At 29.1% G+C, this 17,555-nt stretch overlaps 2 protein-coding genes across 5 annotated transcripts; both read right to left on the bottom strand.

The window, feature by feature from the left end:
- Window positions 1-201: 201 nt before the first annotated feature.
- LOC100645734 (acidic leucine-rich nuclear phosphoprotein 32 family member A) lies at window positions 202-8,597 on the bottom strand. Of its 2 annotated transcripts, none has more exons than XM_012318905.3 (8): window positions 8,303-8,597; window positions 3,818-3,961; window positions 3,526-3,645; window positions 3,268-3,380; window positions 3,072-3,178; window positions 2,893-2,966; window positions 2,637-2,727; window positions 202-2,390 (listed from the first exon to the last, which is right to left on the bottom strand). In XM_012318905.3, exons 1-8 carry the CDS (start codon window positions 8,348-8,350, stop codon window positions 2,329-2,331), a joined length of 759 nt encoding a protein of 252 aa, XP_012174295.1. In that variant the 5' UTR covers window positions 8,351-8,597; the 3' UTR covers window positions 202-2,328. The 2 variants fall into 2 exon arrangements, with proteins under 2 accessions (XP_012174295.1, XP_048265581.1); XM_048409624.1 differs by lacking the exon at window positions 8,303-8,597 and adding an exon at window positions 5,719-6,974.
- Window positions 8,598-10,555: 1,958 nt separating this feature from the next.
- LOC100645854 lies at window positions 10,556-17,531 on the bottom strand. 3 transcript variants are annotated; one of them, XM_048409546.1, is made up of 5 exons: window positions 17,263-17,529; window positions 16,950-17,131; window positions 15,149-15,307; window positions 14,245-14,476; window positions 10,556-13,968 (listed from the first exon to the last, which is right to left on the bottom strand). In XM_048409546.1, the coding sequence occupies exons 2-5, from the start codon at window positions 17,124-17,126 to the stop codon at window positions 12,659-12,661; spliced, it is 1,878 nt and encodes a 625-aa protein (XP_048265503.1). In that variant the 5' UTR covers window positions 17,127-17,131; window positions 17,263-17,529; the 3' UTR covers window positions 10,556-12,658. The 3 variants fall into 3 exon arrangements, with proteins under 3 accessions (XP_048265503.1, XP_003402605.1, XP_020723461.1); XM_003402557.4 differs by having other exon boundaries at window positions 10,556-14,476; window positions 17,263-17,531; XM_020867802.2 differs by lacking the exon at window positions 17,263-17,529 and adding an exon at window positions 15,790-15,926 and having other exon boundaries at window positions 10,556-14,476; window positions 16,950-17,076.
- Window positions 17,532-17,555: the final 24 nt, after the last annotated feature.

The following is a 17,555-nucleotide window of genomic DNA, read 5'->3' as shown; positions in this document are numbered from 1 at the left end:
TTATGATTTTTATATTCAAAATCAAAATATTTCTTACTGCTTACATCTTCGTTATATGTATATATATAGATGCCATATACATATTACATGAATTACAGAGGAAAATAAAAGAAAAAATAAAATTTTTAATATTTTATATATATAAATATGGATTATATAGAGAGTGGAAAACATATTAATAATATTTATCACACATTATCCTTGATTTGTAAATGATTTTATTAATAAATTATTTTTTCTTATTTTGTGATGAGGATTGCTTGAAATAAACAAACGTTATGATAAAGATCCACTTTAACAACGGAACAGACAGACAATACAGAGATGTAATAGATCTGATAATAGAAGGTGATAGATTCCCTTACGTAAATGGTCTATCCAAAATTGCAATTGACAAAAGTGTATGTGTCGCGGGACGCGCGGGATGTTTAATTATTTATAATTTAACTTTTTAATTATTTATAATTTAACTTTTAATACATCCGCGCGAGCCGCAATTACAAATTGCAGATTGGAAATTTACAGATTTGGACCTGTACATGTCATATACTCATTGTACCTAATATAAATTTGCTTTAGTCTTGGAAAAATTGGATAAGGCCATAACCAAACTGGCGACAAAGAGGCGCCAGATCCTCGACTCTACCATAATTTTTTTCTTATAAAACCGATCTTCTCTTGCACTCTCACTCGCTATTTCACTCCCATCCATACTCACGATCACGTAGTTAATTGGTAGTCCGTCCAGTATCCACTTGCCACAGTCTCACCATTAACTACATCGTCTGATCCATCTTTTACTTTTACGCCTATTTCTCGATATTTTATCTTTCCACTCTAATCTAAATTTTGCGTTTCTGACTTTTTTTTAAATACAATTCAAAAGTGCGAAAGCGCAAGTGTAAATATTTGTTACTTTTTAAAAATCATAATTGTAATTTAATATTAATAATAATATTAATAATCATTACCCATTAACTTCGCACTTTAATCATCACGAGATGTGTCAGCGCTATGGTAACTTCAGAGACAGAAATTAAAGGTCATTATTCATTTACAGTAATTTTGATTCTTTTCTTTATGTTTAATATCATATTCCAATATTTAGTGACTTGTTGTTACATATAAACAATACACATCCATTAAGTAATTCAATCGTGATCATAAAAAATTCTATTTTTTTCTGGTATAAAAGAACATTTAATCATTGCAACTGAATGCTTGCAACTGTAAACGGGAAGATATTACAATGATGTCATTAATCAAATGAATTTCTCATATTAGAGCATAACACGTAGCACATGGAATGCCCAAAAGTAAATAACAATAATCTTAACAGCCATGTTATGTGCGGCATAATGCCATTATATATAAACACCTGGAACTTAAAATTTACTAAAAATTACAAGAATACCACAATATCAATTGTGTTCTTATATTACTTCGCAGTCCTTTCAAGATATCTTGAAAAATATCAAAACTATTTAACTTATATCAAAACAATGAAACACAGAAAATACTAAAATATCATTTATGTCCTAAACTGATGTTTTTGTTCATACCAATTATACATTTCAAACACTATTATTATTCTAATAAATGAAATGTATATACTTTTCTTTTTTACTTCCTCATTCTTATGATGTAAATTCCTATCTTACGTCTTTCATAGATATAAGCTCAATGTATGAGCAACATATATTTATCTCTTTATTTTCTGTCCCAAAAATCACAGAGGCATAATGCACCTCAATGTATGGTGTAAACCTGTACAAAAGTTGTTCCTCATTTACTCTATACTTATTCATGGTACAATAATAATGTATTTAAAATGTAACTTATGTAACCTTATTACTGATTAACGATGACTGCATTCCAGCTTGACCAGCCTTTGGCCGACTGGAGCTAACAGACAAATACGCTCCTTCAAGTGTAAAACTCCATTGTTGCCTTTTTCAATCCCTCAATATGCGATCTTTCACCCACTATGCAACACCACTAATACTCTAACTATATACTCTATATAAAATATCGTTAGTATAACTAAAACGCGCTGTGCCCAGCTGGAATGCAGTCCTATTTTATGCCATCATTATCCTCTTTCATTTTCATTCACATTCCTCTTCTCCATAATGGTAATCGTTTGTTGTTCCACAGACAATTCGTCAGTCAATGATTTACTGATAAATTCACACCACTAACTGTAGTCTGTCATTGGTCGGTCAAATAGTTTTATTCCCAGATGTTCACTTGGCGTCTCAATTATTGTTATTATTTATATGAATTTTACACTCATTCAACAGAATCAGAAGCCTGCTCTTTATAATTCTAGTTTCCTGAGTCTCCCACATCTTCATGTTTTCTCTTCTTACCTCGAGCAGGAGACGACTCTATATAACGCGATAAAAAAGTAATAAAATTGATGGCATTATACTCTACGAAAATTATTTCGTTTTTAAATAACAAGAAAGACTACTTGAGATAGAATGATATAGTTCATTTTAAGGTTTTTTTGTATGACAGTTATAAGTTATAGATAGATGGCAGTTATAATAAAATATTTAAGATAGTAGATTAATATTTCAGTAGCGACAATAAAACCAATGGATCTATCTTAATAAAAAAAACTTATTTACCTTCTTCTTCTTCCTGTTCGTCATCTTCATTATCATCGTCTTCTTCTTCTTCTTCCTCATCACAGAGGAAGTCGTCTTCATCGCTTTCATCCTATATTATAACGATCAAATAAATGCATCCATTAATCAAAAGTTATAAAAAGTCACAACATTAATAATTCATTACAAGCATCTTTAAATTAAAATGTAATTATAACGTAATTATTACATTTTGTATATAGTAAACAAGCTAAAGTTTGAAACATGAATAACTTACTTCAAGACCGTCCTTGTATACAGCTTCTAATCCTACATCACCCTCCTCAAAGACAAACTCCTCTTCATCTGAAACTAGAAAGTTATATATTCGTAATTAAAACATAAATCTCTTTCTTCACTTTGTTTTATTTTGTTATTTTAATAAAACTTCAACTTAATTTTCATCTTTTAACTAACCTTCCTCACTATCCTCTTCATTAGCATCTCCATCTCCATCTTCATTTCCATTTACTTCATCATCCTCCCCTTCACTGTCATCTACTTCACAATCGTCTGTATCAAATCTATATAACATAATATTTTTAAATTTACCTTTTAATGCATTAGCAAAAAACAAACCAGACAAATGAAACAATTCTTTAGCATTACATACCCATCAAGACATCGAAGACTGGGAATAAGGCTAAAAACTTTCTCTCTATAATTGTCCAAATTTGTCACTTCATTGTTAAAGAGATCCAAATTTTTTAAATTTTTAAACTCCTTCTACAAAGAAAAACAATTTTTAATATATCTATTGATACTTACAAAAAGCATATATATATATATATATATATATATATATATATATATATTATTTCAATCCTGTATATATATTAATATATATAATATATATATTTTTGCAACTTACTAAAGGTTGAAGTGTATCAAGATCTTTGATCTTGTTTCCACTAAGATTGAGATGAGTTAACTTAGGACTTGACTGAAGAAGATTTAAACCTCCAGAAATTCTGTTGTCACTAAGTTCCAGCTAAAAAAAGAATAGTAATTTGTATTTATTTCAATTCATCTTTTATATTCAACATTGCATTTTATTTAAGATATAAAATGTGCCACTATATGTTATTCTTAAAAGTTTGCAAGAAATAACTACTTTGTAGATTACATTTAAGATAACAATAATAGATATGCTTTTTGCTTACCTTTTTAAGACTTGATAACTTTGGAAAGCCTTTTAGACTGGTAAGACCCACATTGATTAGACTTAGTGATTCTAATGCAACAAATTCATCTGTCAGACCTACTATATGCGTGCTCCGACAATTGTCAAGAACAAGTTCTTTGATCTGAAAAAATAATAGCTTTTTTATAAGTATTGTACTAAAGAATAAGAGTAGGTAAATTACAAATATTACAAAAATAGTATATCATATTCTATTCATAATTGTACCACAGATACCATATGTCTCCAATTATTGAAAATAAATGTGTATAACGATATTTTACAATAAACGTAACTTTATATACAAATGATAAAAGCCAAAAATAAATAAAAATTTCCTAATTAGAAATAATAAATTTCTATGTATATAGTTTCTGCATTAACCACTTAAAATTTAATAAATTGTACAAAGATTAGTGAAATAATGAATATCAAAGATTAAGGAACAGCTTTGGTTACAGAAACTGTCCGTATAAACGATGAGACTATTGCATTCTTAATTACATTTGTAAGCTCAGTATATAGTGAAGGCGTGAATACGAAAAGTTGGTGGTATATGAAAAAGGTAATAGTCGCTAAAATTCAAACGAACGATAAGCTTTCGCGGGAGATGGGCTATTTTATTGATCGGAGAAGAGAAAGGTGAAGAGAGAGGGGAGATAGAAAGGAGACAGGAGTAAAAGGGAGGGGAAGTGTGAGGGGGCGCCTGGGATACAGGGGTGATGGTAGTAGAGTGCACGACGCGTCTTGTTTAGCGGCATCAGAAAAGCCGGCAAGCGATAAGTACTGACTGCGGCACGCGACAAGCGAATCCGAGTAGTTTCAAGTTCTAATGTTATCGAAATTCATTTCTTATCGCAAATTGAAATGAATTTCGATACAATTCGTTTTATCTAAAATTCGAAATTACATATTAAAAATATAATTACTCTATTCTATTTACTATAATATAATCGTCTGAAACAATTTTACATAGTAAATGAAAAAAAAATTTGTTAATCGCTACTTCATAAAATTCGAATAAAATTCTGAATAAAGCCGAATATATCGCTGCGTAGCAAATTTTAGTGACGACAAACCGCTTTCTCGCGAAGCCTCGTCGCATGTCCTTATCTTAGATTCACTGCCCGACATTCCGACCGGCCGGCTGATTGGCTGCGCCGTGCGTTGCACTGATCGTAGTGGAAGCGTTTACGAGAAGTTGTCGTGGCTTATAGGAGCGGATCAATGACAGCTACAAGTTAACTAAGAGATGGATAGAAGGAAATATTTGATGAAATTTTGAGATTAAATTGATTTAAAAAAAACATATGTTCTTATTTCATAGAAAATAGTTAACAGATTGTTTGATATGTACATTAAAATGATAATTTGAAATGCAAAATTCTTAAAATAGTATAAAGAAAAGAAATTTTTGTATAATGAAACTTTCAAAAATTGAAATAAAATCTTATATTTTCATATCGCTAATAATAATTTGGAGTTTATTTTTCCTAATATATTTAAGTCAATTATTAATAAAAAATATTTACTGTTGTTAATATCAATATTTAAATTAATCGGAAAAACTGTTTTTGAAAAAGATTAAGAACGATATTAAGAAATTTCACTTGATATTAATGAAACATGATATATGAAATCGTGTTGCTTTTTATGGAACAGCTCATAAAATAGTAGCTACGGCACTGTTGAATAAACTGCATCGCAACGCCGGTGGTTAACGTGATGCAAACGCCCACGCATATGTATTATACTCTAATGTATCGAAAAATTTAGATAATGGTGCCGAGTGTTACTCAATTGTTGTAATGAAATTCGTAATGCAAGGTAAAGATGTGAAAAATGGTTATTTCGATTTTTTTTACTGCTCAAGAAACGTACGCGTGTCAGTTGGTGACAGAGTGGACTCGTCCAAGATGGCTGCACAGTGATCAGTAATACGCCATAAGACATTATCGGAGATTAGATACATAAGAAACCTTATGATCGGTTCAGCATCATTCGTATACATTTTAATGGCTGGAAATAACCTTAGAACATATGCTATCTTACAAAATGTAGACAAATCTAATTGTCAATAAGAATACACTCGCGCGCACCGGAAGACAATGGCGACGTTCACTCGCACGCGCATCTCATGGCAGCACCTCATGGCACGCACAACTCTTCCCGCTGATAATTGATTTACATAATATACTTTTACCACTTGTGAAAAAATATGTAGACCGTGTAAAATATGGCACGAATTAAAAAAAAAATGTCACAATGTTAATTTAACAATTCCAATTACGTTTTTATGTATATCTAAACCTGTATTAAAGGCGATATAAAAGGATATTTATTGTTAAGAGAATTGTAGCGTAAAATACGATTCACGATTTATTGCTTTTTCAAGTCAGATTGTATATAATAGATATACCTTTCAAGTTTTACACGGTAGTTTATAAATAGTATCTTTTACATTAATTATATTCGGTTTTCGATTCATATATTAACTATAATTCCAATTTTGTCGTGAAAGAAACAAATCAACTGATATACGTATCTGTAACGAAGAAATGAATTACGATGCAAAATACAATCTTCGGTTCTTATTGTCTGGTAAATTCTTTCAAGTTCAAGTTTCCATTTGACCTTGGTGGATTTAACGTTCTTGGAATACCGAAAATCGCGGTCAAAGGACTGTTAAGTTCTGACATAATACTTTATGTGTAAGCACCCGTAACTTGTCAGCAGATGCATATGAGGTTGCATATGTTTCGAAATTCGTTCGAAAGGGGCACCATCTTGTCAAAGCCTTTTTGTACTTCACTATTGCGTTGTACATAACATCAACGAAGAAGCACATTGTTAATGATATTGTAATATATTTGAAACAAACAATTTTCTAAAATGCTGTATAAATGATCTGCTACGACGTGGTTGCCTCTGTTAATAGGAACACACGTACGATGCACGGTAGTTTAAAAAGAGAGGCTCCTAGAGACAGCCACGCCACGCTATAATTTGATCACTCGACTTGCGTATAACATGGCATTTTAAATAAGAAACGATTATGTTTGAAATTACTTGATTCTCTCAAAGAAATTTATCGATTATGGAGACGTACAAATAATACAGTGCTATATTGATAGAGGAACTTTCTAAAAAAACAACGTTATTTTCACACATTTTCCAAAATATTTTTAAGATAAATCTGTTATAGAAAAATTATTACACGAAAAATCGTCTAGAAAATATTTTATCGAATATATTTTAACGTTCTAATTGGGAAACGCGTGTTTATACAACATTAGAACCTAAATACAAAAAATTAATTTCTCTTTGAAATTAATAATAGAAAGGTATGCTAGAAATTTTTTAATTCGAATACTTGTTTTCTAGAAGAAAAATTTCAGAAACAATATAGAACTGATTAATTACGAAATTATTGAATACGTTTTTAAAAATTAATTAATTATTGGTATTGTAACCGAGGCAAACTATGTTATGAAAATAACAATGGAGTTATTACCCGTTTAGATGCTTAATATTTGCGTAAATATTTTTTGTTCAACTTCCTCAAATTGATCGAAATAAGTACAAAAAATCAGCCATTGCAAAGAGCAATATCTCCATTGATTAAACATGTTTTACTTTCTATGCCAACGACGCTAATTCTACGATGTATTACATCACAAATCAGCAAGATGTAGTATATATAATACTATAGGTTTTATAGTAAATAAAATAATTCAAGTTCAAATGTATTTAGCTGCGGGTTGTATAGTGCTTTCTCTATGAACGTAATAACATCTGCGGCGCGATAAGGGACACTTCGTAATTCAATAGAAAGCTCCGTACGCTAGAAAAACTTGAGAAAATTTGATAAACGATTGGTTGATCAACTATTCGTTGAATTCAGAGAACCAATCAGCTTTCGAGTTTCTCAATTTTCCAGCTTATACGATACAACAACTGGCAACTCGGAATCTTTCCTAACTGTATCAGTTTCTTCAAATTTTCCGGGAATTTGGTAAAAAGACACACGCGATAACAGAGTACGAACTCGAAATAAAATATCGAGACGAAGAGAGGGAAGCAATAGGAGAAAACGCGTCATGTCGAGAGACGAAGTAATGAAAAATGAAGGAGACAGGCCGTTTAAGCGAACCACGCCATGCCTGTTACTCTTGTGGTAATCGTAGCATCTCGTGTCGGCATCGAGAACACGTCTTCTTGTCCGATAAATCGTCGGAGCCACGCGGTCACCGTCAAGAAATCCGAGTTCTCGTGCGTCTTCGAGAAGCCAGTGGCGTGCCGCAGAGCGAGTGCGTGGTGTCGGTGTCGCGCGAGGGAACACAATTCTCTCTCTGCACCCGCTCTCAGACCTGTGCACGATAGAACACCAAGCACGCAACAACCCGCGGTATCGTTCTCGTGTCGAGCAAAGCAGTACAATAAAATAAAGTGGGGTTCGGCTTACTTCACCGGGGTTCCTTCCCCGTTTTTCGAGCTCTATTCGCTTCTCCATGGCCGGCAAACCCGTTTCTAACTCCGTACACAGATCACTACACCTTCCTGCGTCGCAACAACTCGTCGCAACCTTGCTTTCAAACCGGGAATATGACGGACGGACCACGGTCGGTCACTAGTCGGACAGAGCCACCACCGTACCGAGGAGCCAACCCAACGGCAGTTCGATTCTGGCCTAGGCCCTATGCTCGCTACACTCGACTCACCGGACTGGCGGGGCCCCCACACAATAACAACCCACGAGGCGGGAAACGAAACACATGTCTGGCACTACTTTCGAAGCGACCAATCCCGTTCTTTTGTTCGCTCGCGGCACCGATCGACCTGACATCTCGCGGCCTTTTACACAACTTCACTTTAACGCGCCTAAATTCATTTCCTTTATGTATCTAATTAGACCGAGAGAATTTTCATTCGTACAATTCTCCAACGCTTTTCTATTTAAACGTTCGTTCCTTTATTAATCAATCCAGATACTCAATTTCAGGGATAATACACAAATTGTCTCTTTTTTATTAATGATGGAAGAATTTGGTAGTTTGCACCCGTTACCGCAATCATTTTGTAGCTTCCGGCGCTCGTGTTAGACTATGAGATTCCTTATGCTTACTTTATTTTACGTAACGTCACCTAAGAAAATCCGACGTAATTCTATGAGCAACTGACAATTTGGCGTTGGAATGAACCGGTGCTCTTTGTTCTAGTATCCATTAATATTAACTGATATTAAACAATTGCATATGCGAGATATCGAACTTGATATCGAAATTCATATATCGATAAGACGAAACAATTTGAAATATGTTTCATACTTCCTCTTATTTAATATTCAATTTATTGCTATTTACTATTTTTATTAAATATTAATTTTTTTTGTAGAATATACACACACGGCGAATTAATAATAACAATTATGATTACAGTGTATAATATTATTAAAAGGTTTGATTTAATATACATATAATTTATATATGAAATTTGTATTGTCAAGGAAATATAAATTTAAAATTTCATATATTATTATTATTATATTTTTATGTTTATTATATTTTCTTTATAATTTTTTGTAATATCGATATTATCAATACTATATCATTTAAATATGTAGACATTATATAAATATGGCTTTTTAAAATTTATTACTATTAAGAGTCGCTGGATATTTTTGATGGCATAATTTTCATTATAAATTAATCGTACAACATAGTTATTTTAAAATGCAATACGGACAATTAAATACTGATTAAAGATAATAAACATATAATCTCATGACAGAACAAGGAGTTTGTTTATGATATAGTATGTCTCGATATAATATTTTTAATCAAGTTGTGATATCTATGTCTGATGCTCAAGTGATCCGCCCCTGCAGGTGTAGAATCCGTGAAGGGTTGAGATCAATATGCGCTCATTGATTGCACTGTAGCTGCGCTGCGTCGGCCTCGTAGAATGTCTTCTTTGTAGCACTAAACATTGAGCATGTACCTACCTACCTGCTTGGTTAGATCTCAACGTGCACCTTTCACCGTGTGCACAACTGAATTATAAGACTAGAATAAACGCGTTATACGATGCCACGTAATGTCTTTCCTGTCGATACAGCCACTCGTTATAAAATTTCGTGATAAGCAGGCGAGTTCGATAATAATTTCGAAACTACCTGTTTCATCGATCACCATACGTTATGTACAAACAAAATTCATGTAAGTTTAATGCATCTTACAACTTTAGTGATGCTAATATTTATTAAAGGAGACAAAAGTTTTGTTGAAAATTTTTTTAAAATAGTTCAAGTAGTTGTTTATTTCAATTGATACTATTTTTTCGAATTATCATTTACCTTATATCTACGTATGAAAAAATTATATTAAAGTTTAATATTAAAATAATAGTGTTAAAGTCAATGTTCTCGTGTGTTTTATCACATGTGTAGATAGGTTTCATATATTATACGCTTATATTTATGTATGTATATGCATGATTATAGATTTAAATGTTCCAACTAATTCATAAATTAATTATCATAAAATAATTATAAAGTATTATATTATTTTATAAAGTTTTATAAAATATTCCCATTGTTTATCTGCCTTGATTCGAAAACATATGAAAACATATCCTATATATAGTGACTCTATAACACAGAAAATATTTCTAATCTTTCATTATGTAGAATACAGATTGTATATTAGTTACATATAAATTATTATTTGCATTAGCCTGATTGTATTTATTGGAAGTAAAATATCATTATTAACAAAATTGTTTATATAAAAGATAGTCTTCATGGATGTTAAATACTTAAGCAATTTAATTTTTTTGATTACTCGTATTTTATCGATATATTTTGATAGTGCATTATATTGCTTTTTATCTCTGCTCTTACTTTATTGACTTCTTTTGGTACATCGGAAATTAGAGAACTAAGATAACGACAATTATACTTTACTTATATCGATTGTACATGTATCATAGTGTACATTGCACGGCCAATCAAATTACTAGTTATAAATAAACATGGCTCTTTCTTTAGTCCGTTTTCGTCCTCTGCGCAGTGTCAAGAGCATATTGAATACATACGTATATTATATGTTTCCGTACGGATTACACAGTCCCTTATTATGATTATTCTGGCAATATATGATATTGAATGTAATCTATGAAGTAATAAAAATGTTTAATAACAAGGATATGGAACACAAGGACATAACTAAGTACGCAATTCCATATAATATTCCGTTAGAGTTTCATAAAATTGTCTTATCCGTAGAGATATAAATTTTGTGTAAAAAAATGTAATTGAAATATTAGTAAAAATTCCAAACATATCGCAAGTGTACATCAAAAATGTTTATTACGAAAAAAATATATATATTTCTGTATCATTGTATATGTATACATAAATTTATGTAAAAAATATCTGTATATTATTGCAATAAACAATCCATTTATGTTACATTGTACAGCAACTGCTAACATCTCAAAATACTGTAAATGTTGTATAAATACAAATAATTTTGTTTAGATACAATTGCTATTTAAAAAATATAAACAATTATAAAGTACATACATAATATGATTATTATACATTTTATAATTTTGAAGCTTTATAGTTACTACTTTTACAGCACAAATTATTATACTGGATTATTATGATTTCATTTACTTATTACATAGAACTAAAGTATCATAAAGTATATCATTAAACAAAGATATTAACCCTCTATAACATACGATATGAAAATTATATACTCATGTATCTAAATTTTTTTTTATTAAATCTTATTTTACTTGTTTACTGTTGTGGATTTGTATTTTGTTACTATGTCATCATACAGGTGCTAAATGATTTATTCAAAATTTACAAAATATAAAACGATAATAAAACACAATTCTCCTTTTTTTGTTTTCAAGAGGAAACAAAATACTAGTTATAGACGATTACAAAATATGGTAGTAATGAATAAGATTAGCAATAAATGATATAAAATATATGATTTCTTAAAAATGTCCATAACAGATATTATTTATAATAAGATATACATGTTAATATAAATGATATGTATGCATTTTTCACACACTCAAAGAAAAAAAGAAATTGTGTAAATTATAGTTTTACTTAAAAATAACAAACTAAGACATTTAAATATTCAAATACATCATGAAACAACATGGGCATGATCTGAAAAACAAAATATATCATTGCGAGTATATACATAATATATTTTCTATGTATGTGTAGCCCCATACGTGCACCAAATGTATAACACACAGTTCCATTTCATACATTTACAAATAAAAAGGTTTATTTTTTTCATATCGTTGATTAAATAGAACACACATTAATTAATAATCTTATCTTGAATATTATTTAAAAAATATACAAGGAAGTTTTATAAAAATGTAATAAACAAAAATATTATTTTATAACTATTTTATATTAATATCTTTCTCCTCAATTAAGGAAAAAAACTTGAATTTACCCTCACAGTATTATTTAACACGTATAGTAGCATTTAATATAAATTAAAAAATATATGGCCAAATAATAAAAAAAATATATCTTGAATTCTTGTTGAAATCAAGGAACTATATAGTTTACATACTTTACATAGTTCGTCGCATACTCTTTTTCGGTATCTATGTTCTATATATATATACAAGGAGTTTTATATTAAAAATATGTTCTCAAAATACAAAATTACATGCATAGAATTACGCGTTCTCTTATTTTCTTTGATATTCATATTTAAGGATATAATTTTATTACTATCTTTATGTATTTCTTGATAAACATTAATAGCTATTAATGTTTATTGATAATAGTTGGAGGTTCCAGTGTATTTACATCCGTTGAAAGATACTTTTTACGATTTCGTACGTACTGCGACGGTGCTGTTCTAATCCGAATATGACAAACTGCTTTTGCATTTTCTTTCGGATGATTAATGCAGGTATTTTGTCTTTTAGAATCTGTAACTTTACCTAAATGAGTACAGTTCTTCCTCTTGAGATTATCAATATCCTGCCTTACTGGTGCTACCGATGAACGAGTTTTGCGAGGTTGATGATCTGGTGTTGCTTGCATTTTTTCCAGAGCAGTACGTAAAGGTAATAAACCAACAGCAAACGGAATTTCTGTATTAGGAGTACATTCCATTAAATTCACCTTATTTTCATAGTCTTCTGGAAAATCTGACATATCTCCCCACAGTGCACGATTTATATGTTCTATTGTATTTAATTTGGGTAGTGTAAAAATGGAATCAATTTCTGTTGCTTCTGATATGTCACATTTTAACTTATTTGTTATTTTAACTGTTTGCTCATCCTTTTCTTTGTTAGACAATGTACTTTTATTATTCTTTCTGACAATTAATTTCTCAGCATTCCTACGAGAATTGTTAAATGTCTTCCTAATGGGCTGCATTACATTGTTAATAGCTTGTTCTGGAACTTTACGATCTGTGACCTTTATTTTACGTTTTTTTTTAATACATAATTCTGCTCTATTCGAGAAATTTGATTTTTTTAAATGTTTTTCCTTTTCTTGAAGATCTTTAACAGCTTCATTATTATTTATAGTTTCTTCTATTTCTTGTTGGTTTAATCGCAAGCTTCTTCTTAGTATTGGTTTTGTATAATTAGAAGCTTCAGTGTTTTCAGTACTTAATTCTATTTTATTTAAACTATCTTGTTGGGTATCATATTCAATAATTTGTTCTATTTTCTTACATGTATTTAATGTATGCTGCTCAGTTAAGGTAGTTCCTACTATAGATTGAATATTTTCAGTACTCAAACTTATAATATACTCAGCACTTTCCATGTCTAATGAGGTTAAAAGTGTAACTGGTATATCGTTAGTGGACGGCTCATCCAATAAATCTATACAATCAGTAGATGGCGGATTTTGAATTATATTGTTCACATCTGTTAGCTTGTTTTTTATGTCATCTATAGATTTTCGTCTCTTATGAGTGTAAACTTTGACACATTTTCCTACTTTACTAGGAACATCAGTACCTTCAAACTTATATTGTGCAAAGTCTTCTTCAATTTGTTGAAGGCAAGATTGTGACAATGACATAGAACTTTCTTCACACTCATCAATATCTGAAAAATCACAGCATTGTTCATATAATAAAGGTTTTAATTCATTATTTGTACACAATGTATCACTATTTATCATTCTATTTTCCAAGTATCTATTTGATACTTCTTTCGTTTTATCATTTGTTAATACGATTGAATTCTCAGTTCCTACTAATTTTGTAGAATTTCCTACCGAAAATAATGTATTAGTTTGTTCTGCATTAGTTTCAAAATCTTGTGAATCCTCATATAACATATGCTCTAATTCTTGTTGAGGAGGATCGCTGGTTGTATTACCTTCTAAAGATTGGTTTTCACTTGAATTCACATCACTGTTGCTCTCATTACAAAGTACAAAGCACTCATCATTAACAAGTTCATCACACTGTACATCTATATGATCTGTATTATTACATGTATTGTTTATAATCTCTGATTCAGTAACTTTTTTGTCCATATTTGTATTAATTTCAAAATTTCCTACATTAGAACTCATCATGGCATTAACCACAGTTGTCAACTCTTTAACCTATACATACATAAAAAATTATTAGTATATTTATGTGTATTTTTTCTAATTTTGTCTTGTTTAAGATAATTTATGATGATTTTCATATCTTACAGGATAATTTTATGATTGATTCCCTATATTTTTCAAAAAATGATGAGAAGTTCATACATAATAGTTCAATAATAATACAATATAAAACATTTCATTCCAATGTACATCTTTTTCAAACAATTGATATTTGTATCATAAAACTTCTTATGTTTAATCTACTTAGTGAGTTTACATTCACAAATAATTATGAAATTACATGCAATGCTACACTATATATACTAAAACAAAATTCCAAAATATTTGCAGCTACGGTCTCACATTGTATATGAAATATTTAAATTTTAAGCATTTAATAGTGAATTTATGGCAAATTTTTAGAAGATCAATAAAAAAAATGTACATTATAAAATATAAATAACACAAGATCGAAAAGAGAAAACAAGATATCAAACATAAATATAACATAAGTTCTATGATAGATTACAAAATATTTTATCATCTTAGATAACAAAAATAATAAAAGATTTTTGAAAACATTATAAACATAATTATTTAAAATTTTTTTGTAATTTTATTTGGAATATCTTTTGGGAATAACTTATGTTTATAATAATTTTTGTTAATATTTGTAATACCAACCTTAAAAGTTTTTGTGGCAGTTAATAAAGGTGATAACAATTGATAAGGAATTGTAGTTTCTCCGCAATACATAAATTCAACCATGGCCTTTAAGATTTCAAAGTTTAGATCTTTAAAAAATATAACTGGTTCCTGACCCAAATCTCGTTGTAGGATCTCCTGTTACATCAGACAGTGAAGCAAACAAAATATATTAATAGATAAAAGAGTGCTGTATTCATAAATTCTGATAGCAATGAACAAATGATTCTTGCTAACCTACTACTACCTTTAACTAAGTGTATTTAAACGAATTTTTAAAATTCATAATATATTTATAGTACATTACAAAATTTGATGCTATGTGCAAAGAACACTTTTAATAGTGTTAAATATTTTTTAAAGAATTGAGGAACATTTGTATTAAATCATAATATCATTTTCAAGTAAAAAATTTTGGTATCTAAATTTAAAAATTCTAATGCTATGTAAATGTGAACTTTTATAATTGTATACATGCACATTTTGAAATATATTTACATTTATTTATGTATATCTATTTGATACATAAGAAAAGTATAAAATGTATCCCTGAAAAGCTATTTACATTAGCATATATTTATTTCATTATTTTGAATTCATACAAATTATCTCTTTGATACCTTTATATTCAATAGATGTTCTTCACAAGTTGTAAAAAGTATGTCCATCAAACATGGTTTCTTCAAATGCTTGCAAATAAATAAGGAAATTCCAATATATAAGGCTTTCTTTAGTTTATATGAACATTACATAATCCCTGTAAAATTGTCCTTTCATAAGTATTCCATATATTTTTTATATATAATTTTATGGATGTATATACACAATGCAATAACTAAATAAAATTCGAAATTTTGATTTAATCAAAATATGTTGTTATATATTACGATATGATATATTATATATTACAATATTATAAAATTGCATACATATATATGATAATAATTTGATATGAGAAGTGTTTTCACTATTGTATGTGTTCTTCATAAACTTATTTAATATAATATTAATTCATAATAATAATAATAAAATAAATTTAAAATCCACAAAATTAATTTTAGAGAAAAAGCTACCTATACATAAAATATGATTATTTTAAATTATGAGATTTTAACAAACTTGCGCAAACTTAAATAATATTTATATATTTGAATTAATTTCATTATTTCATAGAATTATAAATATTTATTGTTAAATAATACAAATTCACTTTAAATATAAAATTGCTTTTAATTTATCTTTTGTATAACCTGTTAATATAAATTTAAATTTATGATTAGGTATTTTTGTAATTTATGATTACATAAGACAATTACTACTTATATGCTACTCAGTTATTTTTAAAGTATATTAAACTTACAATTTGAAAAAATAACAAGATATAGATATTTATAGTTACAAGTAGTTTTAATACATAAAAAGCTAAATCTAATATTGCTAATATTATTAAATATAATTTACATTGTATAACTTTTCTTTTTTTTTTATATATTAGCACTGAATTTTAACTAACATTTTAAGTTAGCTTTGTTATATTTTTTAACAAAGTAATAAAGCAATTTTTTGTAAACATCTATTTATACACGTTTATTAATCTTGAAATAGATAATTATAAAACTATAATGAAAAACATACTTTACGTTATTAATATCTTTTTAAAAACTATAGACATAACCAATATGTCTATGTATAGATATGTATATATTTTTATACATGCAAATAAAAGGTAATTTATAATTAATTTCACTTATAGGAAACTAAATATATTTTTTAAATATACCTCAAAATATGTACTATTTGCTGCTAGGACCAGTTTGTGAACACGTAGCTTTTGTTCTTCACATACGAGTGTTACATCAACAAGTGCCTGACGCTCCAATAGCTCACTAAATTTTTCTGTAATGTACCTTGCATGATCAGCCCATTGCAGGACACAGCATTTAGTACTCTCAACCATTGTGTCTGTAGCAACAGAAGAGAAACAGAAAAAATACTAAGGTTATAATGTATGAAATAGTGAATAAAATCATCAAAACGGTACAACATATTTTAATTATTAAATTAATAACATTTTCTCTCGTAAAAGTACGTACTGAAATATAATTAAAACGTTAGTTTTCCTCTATCAAGAGTAGTTTGAAAAAAAGCACTGAAACCCTTGATTAAATGTATGCAATCAATCTCGATTAATGATGGATAATGACATAGCGCGTTCATATATTTTCTGGCGAGTCTCATGAAGCACCACCGGGAGTGTCGGTTTATAAAAACAATCAGTTTACACAACATTTGTTCACTAACGCGTCGAAATGCACAAAATTAGGACGTAAACTAAACTCAAAAATTAGCCATCTTACATTGAGATATAGACTCTACTTTAACCTAC

This window comes from Bombus terrestris, chromosome 10, assembly GCF_910591885.1.
Source record: "Bombus terrestris chromosome 10, iyBomTerr1.2, whole genome shotgun sequence".
NCBI classification, from domain to species: domain Eukaryota; kingdom Metazoa; phylum Arthropoda; class Insecta; order Hymenoptera; family Apidae; genus Bombus; species Bombus terrestris.
The sequence above is the reverse complement of the archived record's forward strand: the minus strand, read 5'-3'. Positions and strand labels throughout refer to the sequence as shown.